At 57.0% G+C, this 15,616-nt stretch overlaps 2 protein-coding genes across 10 annotated transcripts in view; one reads left to right on the top strand and one right to left on the bottom strand.

Moving 5' to 3' along the window:
• Nucleotides 1–11,814, top strand: part of Cenpo (centromere protein O) — a 34,678-nt gene extending 22,864 nt beyond the window's left edge. For 2 of the 4 annotated variants that reach the window (XR_015453043.1, XR_015453040.1), the window contains 2 exons: nt 2,185–3,097; nt 8,978–11,814. The gene's annotated coding sequence lies outside the window, so the exon portion shown is untranslated. The remainder of the gene's footprint in view (nt 1–2,184; nt 3,098–8,977) is intronic. The other 2 variants (XR_015453042.1, XR_015453039.1) reach the window with 1 other exon arrangement.
• The window catches only part of Adcy3 (adenylate cyclase 3), an 86,225-nt gene that overhangs the window by 7,529 nt on the left and 63,080 nt on the right, over nt 1–15,616 (bottom strand). For 4 of the 6 annotated variants that reach the window (XM_087216239.1, XM_087216236.1, XM_087216237.1 and 1 more), the window contains 11 exons: nt 10,884–11,014; nt 10,037–10,405; nt 9,637–9,795; nt 8,888–9,065; nt 7,694–7,822; nt 6,193–6,335; nt 5,903–6,064; nt 3,708–3,795; nt 2,792–2,908; nt 520–779; nt 230–295 (listed from right to left, as the gene is read on the bottom strand). In XM_087216239.1, the coding sequence (XP_087072365.1) occupies nt 230–295; nt 520–779; nt 2,792–2,908; nt 3,708–3,795; nt 5,903–6,064; nt 6,193–6,335; nt 7,694–7,822; nt 8,888–9,065; nt 9,637–9,795; nt 10,037–10,405; nt 10,884–11,014 (1,802 nt within the window). The remainder of the gene's footprint in view (nt 1–229; nt 296–519; nt 780–2,791; nt 2,909–3,707; nt 3,796–5,902; nt 6,065–6,192; nt 6,336–7,693; nt 7,823–8,887; nt 9,066–9,636; nt 9,796–10,036; nt 10,406–10,883; nt 11,015–15,616) is intronic. The other 2 variants (XM_013070105.3, XM_021253555.2) reach the window with 1 other exon arrangement.

Here is a 15,616-nt window from a genome sequence, read left to right as displayed (position 1 = left end):
GGCCCACCTCCACCCACACTGCTCCCCACCCTGGTGCAGGTGAGCCCTGGGCTGGTGTCCAGGCTAGAATCTCTCTGCCTCCACCCAGCCCTCCTGCAGAAACACATGCCCACTCTTCCAGCCTGTACACTGCAGATCATACGCCTTGAATCCTGGGGGTTGGCCTGCTGAATTCAGTCTCCAGAGGAAGCGCTACAAATGCAGGATGAGGGAACGCAGTAGACCTTACCTGTCTGTGCCATTGAGCCCAGGGGTGGAAAGCACCTGCATCTTCTCTGAGGCCACCATGGGAAAGCTGTCGGAGAAAGTAACACTCAGACCGCACCTGGGACAGGAGGCCATGCCCACCGACCTCTGAGGTTTCCCATCTTCACTCACTGAGGTGAAAAGCACTATTGCCACATCACAGCCAACCAGTGACATGTCTGAGAAGACATGAGCCCTTAGTCCACATGAGTGACAGCCCCAGGGCAGAGAAGGACTTGGGGTGGGGGGAGACCATGTCAGGTTTCAGCTTACGCATGCTCCTGGAAGCGTTTGTGGTCGTATTTATCAAAGACAGGGCACCAGGTGTAGAGGCTGATGGTGGCCGCTGCGCCCGTGACCAGCAGCATGAGTGTAAGCTTCACCATGTGGCTGACCTGCACCAGCATGATGGTGGCAATGAGGGACAGCACGGCGATGTAGCTGTAATACTTGGGGTTCTCCAGGCAGCTGCCCTCTAGCTCTAGCTCTGCCGTCCCGTTGTAGGGTCCTGCGTAGTACTGGAGACAGCTAAGCTGGAGGCGGGACAGGTGGGAGGGGGCAGGAAAGGTAATGGCAGAGTCAGGGCTACACGTGGCAGTGGCCATTCAGCTGCCCTGCCTTGCGCCCCTCTTCAGAAACACTGAGAAGGGTGGGAAATTTACCAGCAAATAAATCATGTAAGAGGAGCTTAGCTTTACCATCATCTCATTTGACGTTCAGCAAAATTCACTATTTTCACAGAAACTCAGGGGCTAGACCTGCCCAGAGTCACACAATTAGCAGGTGCCAAAGCGTGACCAGGAGCCAGGCCTTCAAGCTTCACATCCAGCACATATATTAAACTTGCTGCAGGAGTGTCTGTGGGGGCCTCTGTTGCCGTGGCAAAAGCCAGTCTTGCCCAAACTGTAGTTGGGGAGCTCACCCCCTTCTGGAGTCTGTTCATTGGTTGTATCAAAGGGCAGATGTAGTCAACAGACAGTGCATCCGTAAACCAAAAAAAACTTTTTTTAACTTTCATCTGGCTTTGGGCAAGGTCTTGGCACTATTTCTAGCTGATACAGAATTCTCACGCATCTCTAGCTTCCCACTGCTGCCTGGGTGATGCCCGCTGCACACGTCCTGCACAGCATCGATCACCTTGTTAAACAGTGGTCCCAGACCTGGGCACCAGCCTCAGGTGTGCCATGACGGTTGGCTCTGGAACTAACTCCTCACTCCTGTCAGACTAATGTGGACTGGTTGTGCCACAGAGCTTTGTCACTTACACCACTGCCAGAATGTCTCCCTGCTGATTTTATTCCTGTTCTTAAATTGTTAAAAGAAACACAGCAAATAATAACATTTTTAAGAGGGACTTTTCTTTTTCCTTTGGTGGTACTGAGAATGGAACCCAGGGCCTCTGCACTGAGCTACATCCCCAGTCCTTTGTTTTTTGTTTTTTGTTTTTGGTATGGGGGATCGAACTTGGGACCTTGCACCTGCAAGGCAGGTGCTGGAATCACTGAGCTAAATCCCCAGCACCCCAGTCCTTTGTTTTATTTATTTATTTATTTATCTATCTATGTATTTATTTTTGGGTACCGGGGATCAAACTTGGGACGTTGCGTTTTCGAGGCAGGCGGCGGAACCACTGAGCTAGATCCTGGGCCCAGTCCTTTGTTTTTTATTTTGAGATAAGGTCTTGCTAGGTTGCCTGGCCTGGGCTCCTACTGGTGACCCACCTTGTGTCAGCCTCCCAGAGTGCTGAGACTGTAGGCATGTGCCATCATGCCCAGCTAAAAGACTTAATTTAAGAGTGTGCACACAGAACTACCAAATGTGGAGGAAGCTGTGAGGGCTGATGAGAACATCAGCAACAGCTCCGTGCACCAGTGCTCAATAAATGCCTGTGGCTCAAAATCAGCAGATCTGGTCTTCTGACCTGGGCCTTCTCCCCAGGAAAGCACCTGCTGCCTGCTCACAGGAACCCCAGCTTCTCCAGGAACTGAGGACAGCGGAGGATGAAGGTGATTTGGCCTGACCCTGGCCACTGGGCCCTGTGAAGTGCTGTCCGCAGACCCACCTTTGGGAAGGCCTGGTGCAGAGAGTACAGAAGCATGCCCTTGACAGCAAAGGTTTACCTCCCCGGCCCCCACGGACACCTGGCACCAGCTACACTGTAAGGCATGCTTCAGATGTGGAGTGCTTATCTGCACATCTGGAAGCCTAGGACTGGGATTTAGAACTCCAATTCACGACTGACAGCTGTGTGGCCTAGAGCAAGTGAATGAACCTTTCTGAGGCTTGGTTTCTAAATATGAAAGTGCAGGTACTAATGCACCTAGCCCAGGATGGTGCAATGAACTGGGCTTTTGGACTCTGGAAGAGGGAGGAGCTGAAAGGACGCGAACAGTCTTGTTGGAGTTTCCCTGGGCAATAGCAGGAAGACCTCCATTTGGCTGGGATAATTGTTAGGAACCTAGGCACCACCCTGCATCTGCTGGCAGATGAATGGCTGCCAGTACACAAGCCCTTCTCCACCAGGTGGCCCCCGGCAGGTGCTTACCATGTCCACGACGTTTGCCATAACCAGAATGAAGATGGCCAGCATGGCCCAGGTATTCCTGGCCCAGCGGGTCCGGTCAATCCAAGTTGAGAAGGCCACAAGCTTCTTAGGAAAGGCCTAAGAGGAATGGAATTGCAGGGGCCGTGAGCCTTTGACTGCTTTTGTCCTGCACACGTGGCTGCTGACGACTCCTTGCTCCCATACGCTAGGATCGGGAACCTAAGTAATGCCTTGCTGCGAGCTCACCAGGAAACTGACGGTGAGGCTGCGCCGAAGATGGAAGAGCAGGAGTCCAGAGCCCTCAAGGTGTGTGTGTGATCCCATGGCCTCTGGGCCACATGCTGGCACAGCAGACACAGTGCCTGTCCTAGGAGGCTAGGGCAGCACCACCCGGCAGCACCACCCAGCAGTGCCAAGTCCCAGGCAAGGGCAGGGAAACATTTGTAGGGACAGTCTGCCTCGCCACCTCCCCTGCTTTTCCTGGGTCAGTACACCTAAATCTCCCTAGTTACTTGGAAAACCACCAAAATCATTTTTCCTAAAACACTGCTTTTTGTCATTTCATCAGAAACAGGCACCTGAGCGCCTGCAGCAGAGTCCTAATGCTAGGCTGGCTTTTAATGTTCTTCACAACTGGAGCCAACCCACCCCTTCTGGTTGGGCCTTCTCTGCCTTTTACCTGGGCTTCCCTCTATCCAGACTGCCTTTCCTCTGTGTGCGGCAGAGCCGTGGCCCATCTGAGCCCAGCCTGGGGTGGGGGCGCCCAGCTGGTGGGCAGTGGATGATGGATGGATGGGCAGATGGGTAAAATGGGGGGAACTGTCCTAACAGACTGTCAGGATTTGCCAGGAAGCATAACTCCATCAGTACTCAGTTTTGCAGAAGCTTCCGAGCCCGACAGAAAAGAGCCTCTCACCCGGGGAAAGATGGCGGCCAGTGAGCAGATGGTCAGGATCAGCAGCAGGATCTCCCCAACCACGAAGGTCACATAGTTTGTCATCAGCCTGTGGCACAGAGAAGATGATGAGAGAACAACCCGAAGGGAGAGTGAGATTGGGTGAGAAGCTTGGAGCGTATAGGGACAAGTGTGGCACAGCCTGAGCCTGAGAAGTTCCATGCAACACCAGGGAACTGGACCATGCACCCAGTGGAGGGCCTGGGAATGGCCACCTTCCCGGCTCTGTCTCCCCAGGATGTTTCTTGGCTGGGGGAAGGGCCACAGATGGCTGGACACAGCCCAGTAAAAACTTAGGAAGGAATGTTTGGAATGAGCCTCTGCCATGTAGCAATGGTGAAGGAACAGTGCAGGCCAGTGGAGGGCTGCTGAGCCATCCTTTCTGTATGGAGCCTCAGTGGATAGTTCCTTCCCATCCGTCTTACCTTTGCACTGAGAAGTCTGCCATCTAAATCTTCCTCTCACACCCAGTCCCTTTCATACTGCCATGGAGAGTGCTCTGGCCGAGTCTCAGAAACCTCACGGTGCTAAATTCAGTGTCCTATCCAAAGTCACCTCTTACCCCACTCTGAAACATCTTCCTACTTGGTTTCTGGGTCTCTTCAGGGCCTGCTGCTGCACTGTCTCCCATTTTACATGCAGCTGTGTGAGCTGCTTCTCTCTGTGCCCGCCCGCCCTCTCGCTTGGTGATGGCATCGGGATTCATGCTCTCAGTGCACCTGCATATGGGTGACTCCCAGGTGTGTAGCTCCAGCACCATCCTCTCCCAGACCCCAGAATACCGCCCACCTTCTCACAGACAAAGTCTTGTAGGCTTCTCAAACCAAACATGGCCAAAACCCAGCTCCAGAGCCCATCTTCCTTTGTTCCCCATCTTGGTTAATGGCAACTCCTTCCTTCCAGTTGCTCGGGTCACAAACCTTGAAGACATCCTTGACTCCAGTGTTTCATACCCCACAACCAATCTGTTAGCAAATCCTGTCAGTTCTGTTTCCCAAATACCTTCAGAGTCCATCCACCCATTGATAAGGTTCAGAATCCAACCCTCAGCCCTGTGTTCTCTAACTTCAGCCTGGCCCAGGTTACCACATGGCTTGACTGGGTCACTGCCATCACCTCCTTCCCGGTTTCCCTGTGACCACCCTTGTTTTCAATGCAGCAAAGGGGAGCCCTCCACATCTGTTCCCTAGCAGGTGACTCCCCACTCAAGGGCCAGAGCAGGCACCCTGCCTCCAAGGCCCCAGTTCTCCAGCCCAGCGACCCCCTTTCCGGGAGTGCCGAACCCTCCGTGCACCAGAGGCCGGGCCCACCGCCTCGGCACCCCTGCTGGGACAGGCGACTCCCAGACAGCAGAAGGCTTGCCCCTCACCCGCTTACCTTTACTGAAGTATCACCTTGTCGGTGAGGCCTTCTCCAACCCCCACTCCTGCCTCCCTTGCTTCCCTTTTATCTGCATGCGTAATTATTTAGACACTCGTGCCTAGCTTCCTCTATGAGACTCTAAGTTCCACAGGGGCACAGGTTTTTTTACGTTCTGTTCACTGCTATACCCCCAGACCTTAATCTCTAGGCACAGGGTAGACAGTAAGTATTTGTAAAGTGAATGAATGATCTCCCTATTGAGAATTCACCAGGGCAGGCATCATCTCTGCAGCCCAGGTGAGCAAACTCGGGCCCCAGGCCCCTGCAGTGGGCTGCCACGGTGCCACATCCAGAAACTAGGTGAAGTGGCTGAGTTCCCGGCTCTTTTTCCTAGGACTAATGCAGAGATCCACACCTGCTCCCTGAGAGGGGACCTTGTGAAGGAGGGAGCTGCCAGGCAGCTGCTGGGAGGGTGACAGGCACCTTCGGGTGGGGCTTCAGCAGCCAGGCAAGGACTCCGGGCCCCCAGAGGGTCTGTGCCAGAGCCTGGAGTCCTAAGTTGAGCCAAGCAGGGAGAGGCAGGTTGGCCTTGGTGACTGAGCTGAGGCGCTATTCCTGCCCAGCCAAGTTCTGACCCCCAGCACCCTTTCTGGTGCGCGTGCTGCTCCGGAACCCAGGGAGAGAGAGAGAAGGGGGCAGGAAGGCAGCAGGGGCACCTGTGCCCCAACCTCAGGCTCCGGCTGCGGCGCCCGACCCTCCCCACTGTGGCCCCCTCGGGGCCTGGCAGTCCTCACCACGGGTCGATGAGGATCTCAACCAGGGCGGTGCAGAGCAGGACCACACAGGAGCAGCTGAAGGCGGCCCCACTCTGCTTCTCCTTTTCCACCGAGTAGCGGGTCTCCATCTCCGGGTCCATGAAGCGCATGGAGAGGAGGAATGTGTTTCTCTTCTTTACCCTGCGGTGGAAACAAGCCCTGTGAGCCATGAATGCTACACCTCACGCAGCCTGCCAAGGAGGGGCCGCCTTCCAGAAGACCATGGCTTCCTGTGAGCGGCCCAGCCAGGACCTGTGCGTGGCACCTACACCTGGGCAGACTCTCGCTCCAGCAGGGCCTCATTGAGCAGCTGGTTGAGCTCATGCTCATCCTCGGAGGCATCCACCACTCGGTCAGCCAGGTCCTGGAGGCGCAGCCTGCGGCGGGGGTTGGGGAACGAGGGGTTGTCGGCCTGTAGTGGGGAGGCAGGGAAGAGGGAGGAGCAGGAGGTTACTCACGCCTGATCCCTGAGCTCCATCCTGCTGGGGTCCTGCCTGCTCCCCTGGCCCCCAAGAGCAGCCTGGGCAACAGTCCTGGCTCGTCCACTGCTGAACGGGGGTCACACGAAGCCCTACGTGTTGACACCGGTGGGTGTTGAGTGACTTCCAGCCCTAGGGCTTTAGCCACCAAAGGCGCTCGGACCTGGCTTGTTTTGAAGAAGATGTGATTGGACAGCGACGGGAGAGACAAGCATGTCCTGTCACTAGTGGGCAACAAAGGCAAGGGCTGGTGGAGCCGGCACACCCACTGCCATCTTAGTGCCAGTCCCCGAGGAAAGGCACTGACTCAGAAACATGGTTACCCAGCTCTGGGCCCAGGTAGTAGCTGAGTGCGTCTGGGAGCTGGGACCACTGTTCCTTGGTCTGATGCTCATTGTACTGGCTGGGTCTGACCCAGAACCTGGCTTTCCTAGGCTCTGTCTTCCTGTGTGTGATGGTGCGGCCGGCCTGTTCTGGCACAGCAGGTATCTACCCACGGAGCACATCGGAAGCAGAGTGACACTGGCTAATGCTGTGACACGAGAAGTGTAGGCTAAAGCCACCTACATGTTAGCAAGTTACATCGTGTCTGTGTCCACTCTGTCAAGACATCGAAATAAACAAAAGTTGGCAAGTGCTGGGTGCTCAAGGAAAAGCCAGTTTTCGTTAAGCCCTGGCTGCCTTTTCCAGCGGCTGACCCAATGGCCTTGGGGACAACTCTTCTGTCCCCTGCCACTGCTTCCAGCCAGCTAGCTCAGTGAGGCAGAGATCCCCATCTCCGTGTCTCCCAGTTAGCAACTGCGCGGAAGCTCGTTCAGCAAGGGCAGTTCCAGGGCCAGGGATTTAGCTTGGTGGTTCTGCCGCCTGCCTCACAAGCACAAGGACCCCAGTTCGATCCCCGGTACCAAAAAAGCCCCAGAAAAGGCAGTTCCAGATCCTTTCCCGAGACACACGCCACTCCTTCGACGGAGGCCGATCCTCACCTTTGTGGGCTCCGGAAGTGCCCTTCTGTGCATGGGCCTTGTGGGGTTTGACCTAGCCAGAGGGGTGAGGCCGGCCCCCAATCTCAGATTCTTCAGAACCTTTGGTGGCTGTCCCTGCTGGGGGACCTACAGGATTCCAGGCCACCAAGCTACACGAGGCCGCAGAGGCGGTGCCACCCCCACCCCCACATACCTGAGGAGGTGACGTCACACTAAAGCGAAGCAGCACCAGACTAGTGTCCCAGACCCCACTCCCTGCCCATGAGCTGGCCCTCAGCGAGCCCTCGTTGCTCAGAGCCCCCACCAACCTGGGCCTCCTGCTCCTCAGGCTCCTCCGATGTGGAGCCGCTGGTGTGGGCACTGCCATTAGGCTCCTTGGTCTCAATGAGGACAGGGGAGCTGGGCTTCGAGGACACTGGGGCTCCATTCGGGAGGGCCTGCAGTGGAAGGGAGTGGTCATCAGGGACCCCAGACAGACAGTGCCTGTTACCCACCCCAGCCCTTGGGAGGGCACTGTTGTTCTGGAACCTTCCACCTACACTGTAGAAGCCTCGCCAACCTAGAAATGTCACTATTCAGTTCCTCCTCTAGCACATTAATTTTAAAATGCTATCATTTTCTAGTGTCGATTTCTACTATTAAAAGTTTTTTAGGGAGAGAGATGCAGTTGCTCCAACCTATTTCCAAAACAGTAACTCAGTGACAGGGACTCTGAGGGCCGCCTGGGGAGGGCCCTGTTGCACACACTGTGTCTGAATAAGCTCCACAAACCGACGGACGGCTGGCAGTGTTCCTTGCCGGGGTGTTAGACACTAACACGGGGCCGGCTCATTCCTTCAGTGCATGCACCCTTGTTGAGGACAGACAGTGTCCTGGCTTCTGGGGCCCACATTCTCATGGAAGAGAGCAGTCCACAGCGGATGGGAGGGAAGCAGGAGGAGGGAAGCAGGAGAAGGGATGCAGGTTGTTGGGGAATCAGGGCGTGAAGAGGGGAGTGGGTGGGGTGTCACTGAAGATGACATTTCAATAAAGACCCAAAGGGGCAAATTAAAAGGGAGAATTCCAGAAAAAAATGTGCCAAGGCCCTGGAGCAAGCCCTGCCCAGGCACACGAGTGATGGCCCAGCCCAGGGGACCAGGAAGGTGCCGGCCCTGCGGCCAGGGCTGCTGGGAGACCCACAGAGACCACCCTCGCTCGGGCAGGACCCGTGGCCCTGCTGTTCTGCCCCGCTCCTTCATCCCCTCCTCCGTGCCACCCCACTCCGTGCACCCGCAGCCACCGACACGTGGCCAGTGGCCTCGCCTTCTGGGCAGCCTGTTAATTCCAACCGGCCACGAACCACACTCGCTGTCACCCCCAGAACCGCTTCCCCTCAGAGGAGGTGCTGCTCTCCAGGGCTCAGATCACCTCCACCCCAGTCCGCCCTCAGCTCTGGCCGGCCGTCTGCAAGCCTGCTGCAGTGGCTCCCTTTCCCAGTCTGCCACCTTGGGGAGGGGACTCACCAAGCCGTGGCGGCCCTTCTGGGTGGCTGTGTTCTTCACCTCCGGCTTGGAGGCGATGACCAGGTAGGTCTCGATGCCCTTCTCTTCCAGGTAATCGCAGCGGCTGCCCCCATCGCCCGGCTCCACGTCGAACTCGCCCTTCAGACAGTCCAAGGTGCTCTGGGAGATGTGCACGCGCCTGGACCACAGCGACGGTTCCTGAGCACCCACCCCGGGACAGTCCTGCCACTAACCACAGCGTGGGCACACTCCTAGGGCCACCATTGGATCCCTAGGAATATGGCTTTGCTCATGGCCTGCTGAGCTGAGGAACAGAGAAGCTGGCTCTGAACTCTAAAGTCACGTGGTCTAATTATTCCCCACCCTGCTTGAGGCTCAGCTGCAACCCCTGCAGCCCGAGGACACAGCTGGAACTGTCACTGTCTCTCAGGACGCTCCCTGCCTGGACAGAAGGCCAGGCTGCCCCTCCCTGGCCTGTCCACCCAAGCACAGGGGCTGCAGAACAGCTTGAGTGAGGCTCCACGGTGTGGCCTCCAGGTGCTGCCTGACTACTAGTAATCTCACCTGTGGGAGTATAAACAAGGACAGAACCCCAGGTGGAGGCTGGGAGGGAAACAGCCCCCGGGGGCCTCAGCAGGGCGGGAGGGCAGGGACACCCTCCTGGGCCTGGGTTCCTCTTGGGGCCACAGCCCGAGGGGCAGGCCAGTCCCCTCCTTGCCCTCATGGCTGCCCACCTGGTGGGCACTCACCCTGGGATGCCGCCAGCCTCCATCTTGTTGGCCACAGTGACGTCAGTGGACCACACGTCATACTGCCAGCGCTTCTGGCCCAGGACGCCACCCAGCACCGTGCCCGTGTGCACGCCCACACGCATGTCCACTCCGGTCCTGGTCTTCTCACGAACGTACCTGCCGGGCACACAAGACAGGCTCGGGGCACAGCCCTCGGTGGTGGCCAGTTGCCCTTCCCTCCTGCCCGGTAGAGGGGCCCAGGACTCGCTCGCAGCTTCTGCCTGCATCCCTCAGCCAAGGCAGAGCTCGCAGCCACAGGCCCGGGGGATTGGGGGCACGTCCCCTGAGGGCCTCCGGTTCCTCCCTTCTGATCACCAGCTTTTCATTCACGCCCGTGTTTCACTGGGCTCCCACTCACGAGATGGCCTCCACCATGGCGAGCCCCATGAGGATGGAGCAAACGGCGTGGTCCTCGCGGTAGTCGGGCAGGCCGCAGATGCAGTAGTAGCAGTCGCCCAGGATCTTGATCCGGAGCTGGTGGTATTTCTGAAAGGGCAGGGCACGGCCTGGGCTCCCAGTCCCTCCCCAGCATGGGAGTGGCAAAGGGCAAAGGAAGGCAAGTGGGGACCAACTGCGAAGCAGGGGCGTCCAGGCGGCCGACGCCCGGGCACTTACAGCGGCCAGCTTGTCAAAGCGGGCAAAGAGCTCGTTGAGCAGCTTCACCAGCTCCTGAGCACTGCAGGCAGATGACAGCTGGGTGAAGCCCACGATGTCCGCAAAGAGGATGCTGCATGGGGAGGGGCCGCAGCAGTGAGGCCCACAGCTGCTGCCTCAGGCTCGGGCCAGCCAGGCCCTCAGACGGAGGCGGTGTCGCCCGACCCCCAGTGCAGGGACCCCAACACTTCCAGGCAATTCAGGGCTCCAAGGGTCGGTTTATCCTTGCTGACGCCCCTTCTACAGGCCTGGGGACCCCCACTGCCTCACCCCTGCTCCTGGCTGATGCACCCTTCTTCCTAGTATCACAATTCACAGTTCTAGCCCCACGGCTGGCTCTGGACGGCTGATGACCCCACAGGAGCCCCTTCCCCACCCAGGGTGACACTGTACAATGTGGGTTTGCTCAGGCAGCCGATGGCCATGTCTGCCAGCAACAGCAGCCCTCAGGGGAGCTGAGGCTCACACCATGGGGCGGCCTTGCCTCCAGTTCCCGGGAAAACTCAGCCCCACAGTGCCGACAGACCCAACGAAGGCCCTGGCCGGCGCACCTGACGTTCTCGTGCCGGTACATGTACATGGTGTTGAACTGCTGCTGGTCCTTCTGGCTCTCGTCTTTCTTCATGTCCTTCAACATCTCGTCAGCCACGTGCTTGGGCAGGATGGAGAGCATGAGGTTCTCCTGTGGGGGAGACGGGACTGCAGGGAAAGCAGGCCTGCCCTGCACTTCCGCAGGGCCAAGTCCAGATACTTCCCAGTGAGTGTGGTCAGAGGCCCCGTCGGACCCCCGGTGGGGACAGCCAGAGGCCAGGCCAGGCGACCTCTTGCCCAAGGGGGCTCCCTTGGTCCCTTCAGGCTGCTGATGGGAATCAGAAATGCCACGAAGAAGGCCCAGCTCAGCATCTTCCTCTTTCCACAAGAAGTGCAACCATTCCTGTGGCAGCCCCTGCACTGAGTGCTCACTCCTGGCCTCCCTTCCTGTCACCCATGGCGCCTCCATGGAGCCATGGGTCACAAAACTCAGACCTAAGCAATGGGTGCCAACGACACACCAGGGGGCAAGGACACAAGCACCAGCGAGTTCCACCTGAGACTCAGCTCTCACATGACGCAGGTCAGAGGACAGGCCCAGGACAGTATGGGGCCATACCGCCCTGACCAGAGGCAGGGAGCAGGGGACTATGTATGTCAAGGGGGCACCAAGGAAGGACAGTGGCCAAGGCTGAGGCATTCCTGGAGAGAAGCCATGTGCTCCAAGGCGAGCGTGGGCGCGCGCACACACACACACACACACGCGCACACACACACACACAGAGATGACACCCATTCAGGGCCCTGCGAGTATTTCAGCAGTGGAGAAACCCACCTTGAGAGCTCACTGCAGCTCGAGGGTCAGCAAGCTACAGCCTGTGAGCCTGATCTGACTGCTGCCTGTATTCATAAATAAAGTTTTATTGGCACCCAGCCACACTCATTTGTTTATATATTGTCTCTGGCTGGTTTTGTGCTTCAACAACAGAGCTGAGCAGTTGTGATGGGGACCATATGGCCTGCAGGGCCAAAAATATTTACTATCCGGCTCTTTCCAGAAAAGCCTGTGGCTGGGGCATCTGAGGATGGTGCCTGACACAGGGCACCCAGGAGGAGCAGAGCTGTGGGCAAGGCAGGTGTGGGGCACGGGCTGAGCTGGCTCTGCCGAGGCGGGTGCGTGGCATGGGAAGCCAGGAGACCAAATGAGAGGCCACGGCAGCACGGGGCTGGCGGGCAGGAAGGTGGTGGGGTCCCTGTGCCCCTTCAGAAGAAGCCGATGAAGGCAGGCGGAGAACGGCAGGAAAGAATGTAAGGGCTGAGGATGGAGCTGGACAAGCTCAAGGAGCAAGAGCCCTGGGAAGGCGAGGAAGTGACTGACAGGCCAGTGGGAGAGGCAGCCAGGAGAGGGGGGCTGCCATCCACCGCCAAGGGACGCCCCTCGCCCCTGGGAGGCGGTGAGATCTGGGGGCTGGCGGCCAGGGCGTGGCCCGGGTCCACTGAGCCCGCTGACGGTGGCGGGGAGGGGAGCTCTCTGGGCCCGGGCGGCCCTAGCTGGGGGTTATACGATCACCCTTCCTTTTCCTCAGCAGTCGCTCCCTTTGTTAAAAACCGGGAGAACAGAGGTGGAAGTCAGAGGACTCAGCAATTTAATGACTTAGTGAGACCCTGTCTCACAAGGGCTGGGGAAGAAGCTCAGTGCAAAGACCCTGGGTTCACTCCCTGGTACTAGAAAACAAACACACCCAAAACCCTGGTGAATGGCATCATTACAGCACAGGAATGAGAAGCGAAAATAACCCCAGTGCGCCCTGCCCGGCTCCACCTGAGCAGGGAAGCAGCAGTGGAGTCTCCTGGGGCTGTGGCCCAGGCAGAGCAAGGGGTAAAATTCTGGCCACTTGGCCAGGGGCGAGGTCAGAGCCCAGGGAGCCTCTCCTGGGGCCCAGCAGCGCAGAAAGCTCCTGGACTGTGGACAGACGAAACTCAGGGTTTACAAGAAAAGCTGGAGCCAGGGAGAGGCCTGCCGGAGTCCTGGGGCTGAGTTTCTCTGGGTCGTCTTCCACGTGGGGCAGCACTGCCCTGGCACATGAGGCTGGGGCGGGAGGCGGCGGGTTAGGAGCAGAGACCCCAGCCCTGCTGCACTCCCTGTGTGGCATCAGGCAAGTTGCTAAGGTCCCCTGGGCCTTGTTTCCCAGGCAGCAAACCAGAACTAAGTGACTCATTCCTACAAGGCACTTAGAGCAGTGCCCCGCACACAGCAAGCACTCAGTGTGTCTCAGGGGTTCTCATGTCACTTGATGCAAAATATGACAGAGTCTGGTGTGGCGGTGCAGGCCTACAATCCCAGCACTTTGGGAGGCAGAGGCAGGAGGATTGCTAGTTCAGCTCAGCTTGGGCAATTTAGGGACCTGGCCTCAAAATAAAAAAATAAAGGGTTAGGATGCGGCTCAGTGTGAAGGCCTTCAGTTCAATCCCCAGTATTGGGAAAAAAAAAATCCAAGGGTGTCGAGACAGCAGTTGTGCCTGTAAAAGAAGGACTGATTTTCTTCCAGGCTCCCGGGCTGGCCACAGGCTTACGGGTTACAAGTTCCGCTGCTGTGTCAGGTCAGAAGAGTCCCTCGTCACTCCAGCGGGCCTCGTAAGCTGCCTGGCGCCAGGAGGATGATGCAGGGACGGGGAGGAGGACCCTGTCTCCACTCACACCAACCCCCTGCTCTCCCGTGTGCACCACAGGGAACTGCCAAGTGCAGGAGGTCTCGGACTGAGGGCAGCTGCAACCCCAGCAGCCAGGCCCGTGGCCAGACCCTCTGTGTCCCCCGGATCCTCGGGCGAGCAGAGCTCACAGCAGGCCTGATCAGTCCCGCTTCCCCTCTGCTGCAGCCCAGCCTCGCCAGGACTGTCAACCCGCACAGAGCCAGGCTGGCCGGGAGCGAGCACAGGATCCCAGGAGTCCCCATCACGACAGGGCACTGTCTTCCCCCTTTACGTTATGTATTTCCATAACAATCTGAAAGAGCAGTGTATGACTCGTGAAGGCAGAAAGTCAATAAATACCAACCTTAAAAATAACAAGAAAGGAGCTGTGGTTTTGATTTCAGGCTACCAATTTACTCGTGGTTTCTGGAGACCTCACAGTCAACCTCTGAGAATTAAGGAGCAGATGGTCCACCTTGAGTCATCTGATAATGAGCTGGCTTTATATGATAAAGCTGATAGGACAGAGAGAAGTGGACGGGAAGTGGGTGGCTGTGGCTGTGGACGGGAAGTGGGTGGCTGTGGCTATGGACAGGACAGGCCGGGTCCAAGAGAGGGACATGACCAGTGGGCGGCAAGCCACTGGGATTTTTTGTGGGTTTTTGTGGGGCAGGGGGGCAGGGGCTTGAACCCAGGGCCTCACATATTCGAGGCAAGTGCTCCAGCCCCAGCCACTGCAATCCTGCAAGTCTCCAACAGGCCTCCCTGGTCCCAGGCCCGGCCTGCACTCCTCAGTCCACCTTCCACATGGCACCTGACCTTCCTCAGCACCGCCGCCGGCTTCCCTCCTACTTCCTCGGGTTTCTCCCGGTGGCACCACCTGTCCCATGTCCTGCCTCGCTCCTGGGCAGGCGGGAGGGGGCCTTCCGAGCAGACAGGTGGGACCACTCCCTTTTCTTTGACCCTTGACACCACTCTGCTTCTGGCGTCAGCCTCTCTGAACACCTCTCCCTACCTGCACCCAACGCTCACCTCACAGGGCACTTTCCAGAAAGGTCTTCCCTCCTCATTTACACCCACACTGCTGGGCTCTCTCCACTGTTGCTGACCTTGTTTGTGCTTGTATTTCAGAGATTCTAAATCCCTTCCTGGATCCTGGGCCCTCAGAAGGGTGTGTGATGTTAGCTATGGATCTTCTAGAAAAACGCTTATGCACACACAGAGGAGCCCTGATAGTCATTCTCAGGGCCTAAGCTCAAGACCCCAACCCCAGCCCTTGGATTCCTGGGAAAGGAAGGAGGCTGGACTTTCTGGTGGGTCTCACAGTGGGCGCAGGGTCACCCAGAGCACCCTGGGATTGCTCAGGGACCCAGAGCTGATGCACATGGCAGGGGTGCTCCAAAGCAGAGGCAGAGCTTGCCTTCCAAAAATAACAGCTATATGCTACTGTATGTTCCAGGAATCATAAGAATGTTCCAAGTCTTTGACCCATTAATGGCTCTTCTGGGAACTTATCCAAAGGAAATAATCCAGAAGACATAAATAGATACATGTGCCAAAAGATCTGCATTGTGGCATGACAACACTCATGGGAAAATGAAGCAGCCCAAAGGGAAGTTAAGTGGCCAATCAGATGGTGACACCTCTTCTGGGTGGAAGATTATGCAGCCTTAAAAATGATCACGATATTGAAACTTAGAAACTGGGAGAACACTTGAAGCCACAGGCACAGGCAAAGACTCTTGAATAGGACTCCAATAGGACAGGAAAAATAGCAAGACTCAACAAACAGGAAGGAGTACATCAGAAGTTTCTGAACAGCAAGAGAATCTGCCAACAGAATGAAAGGAAAGCCTAATGGGATTACAGGCATGTGCCACCATGCCTGGCTCACTAGTTACTCTTATGACCAAGAATTAACATGTAGAATATATAAAGAACTTAAAAACCTATTATCAAAAAATCAGGGCCAGGGATTTAGCTCAGTGTTTCTGCCACCTGGCCTCATAAGCACAAGGACCTGAGTTTGATCCCCAGTACCAAAAATAAAACCAAATAGCCC

Source organism: Heterocephalus glaber, unplaced genomic scaffold (assembly GCF_053883595.1).
Source record: "Heterocephalus glaber isolate CG9 unplaced genomic scaffold, H.glaber_assembly_v1.0 deba00001457, whole genome shotgun sequence".
NCBI classification, from domain to species: Eukaryota; Metazoa; Chordata; class Mammalia; order Rodentia; family Bathyergidae; genus Heterocephalus; species Heterocephalus glaber.
This window is presented reverse-complemented; position numbering and strand designations above follow the sequence as displayed.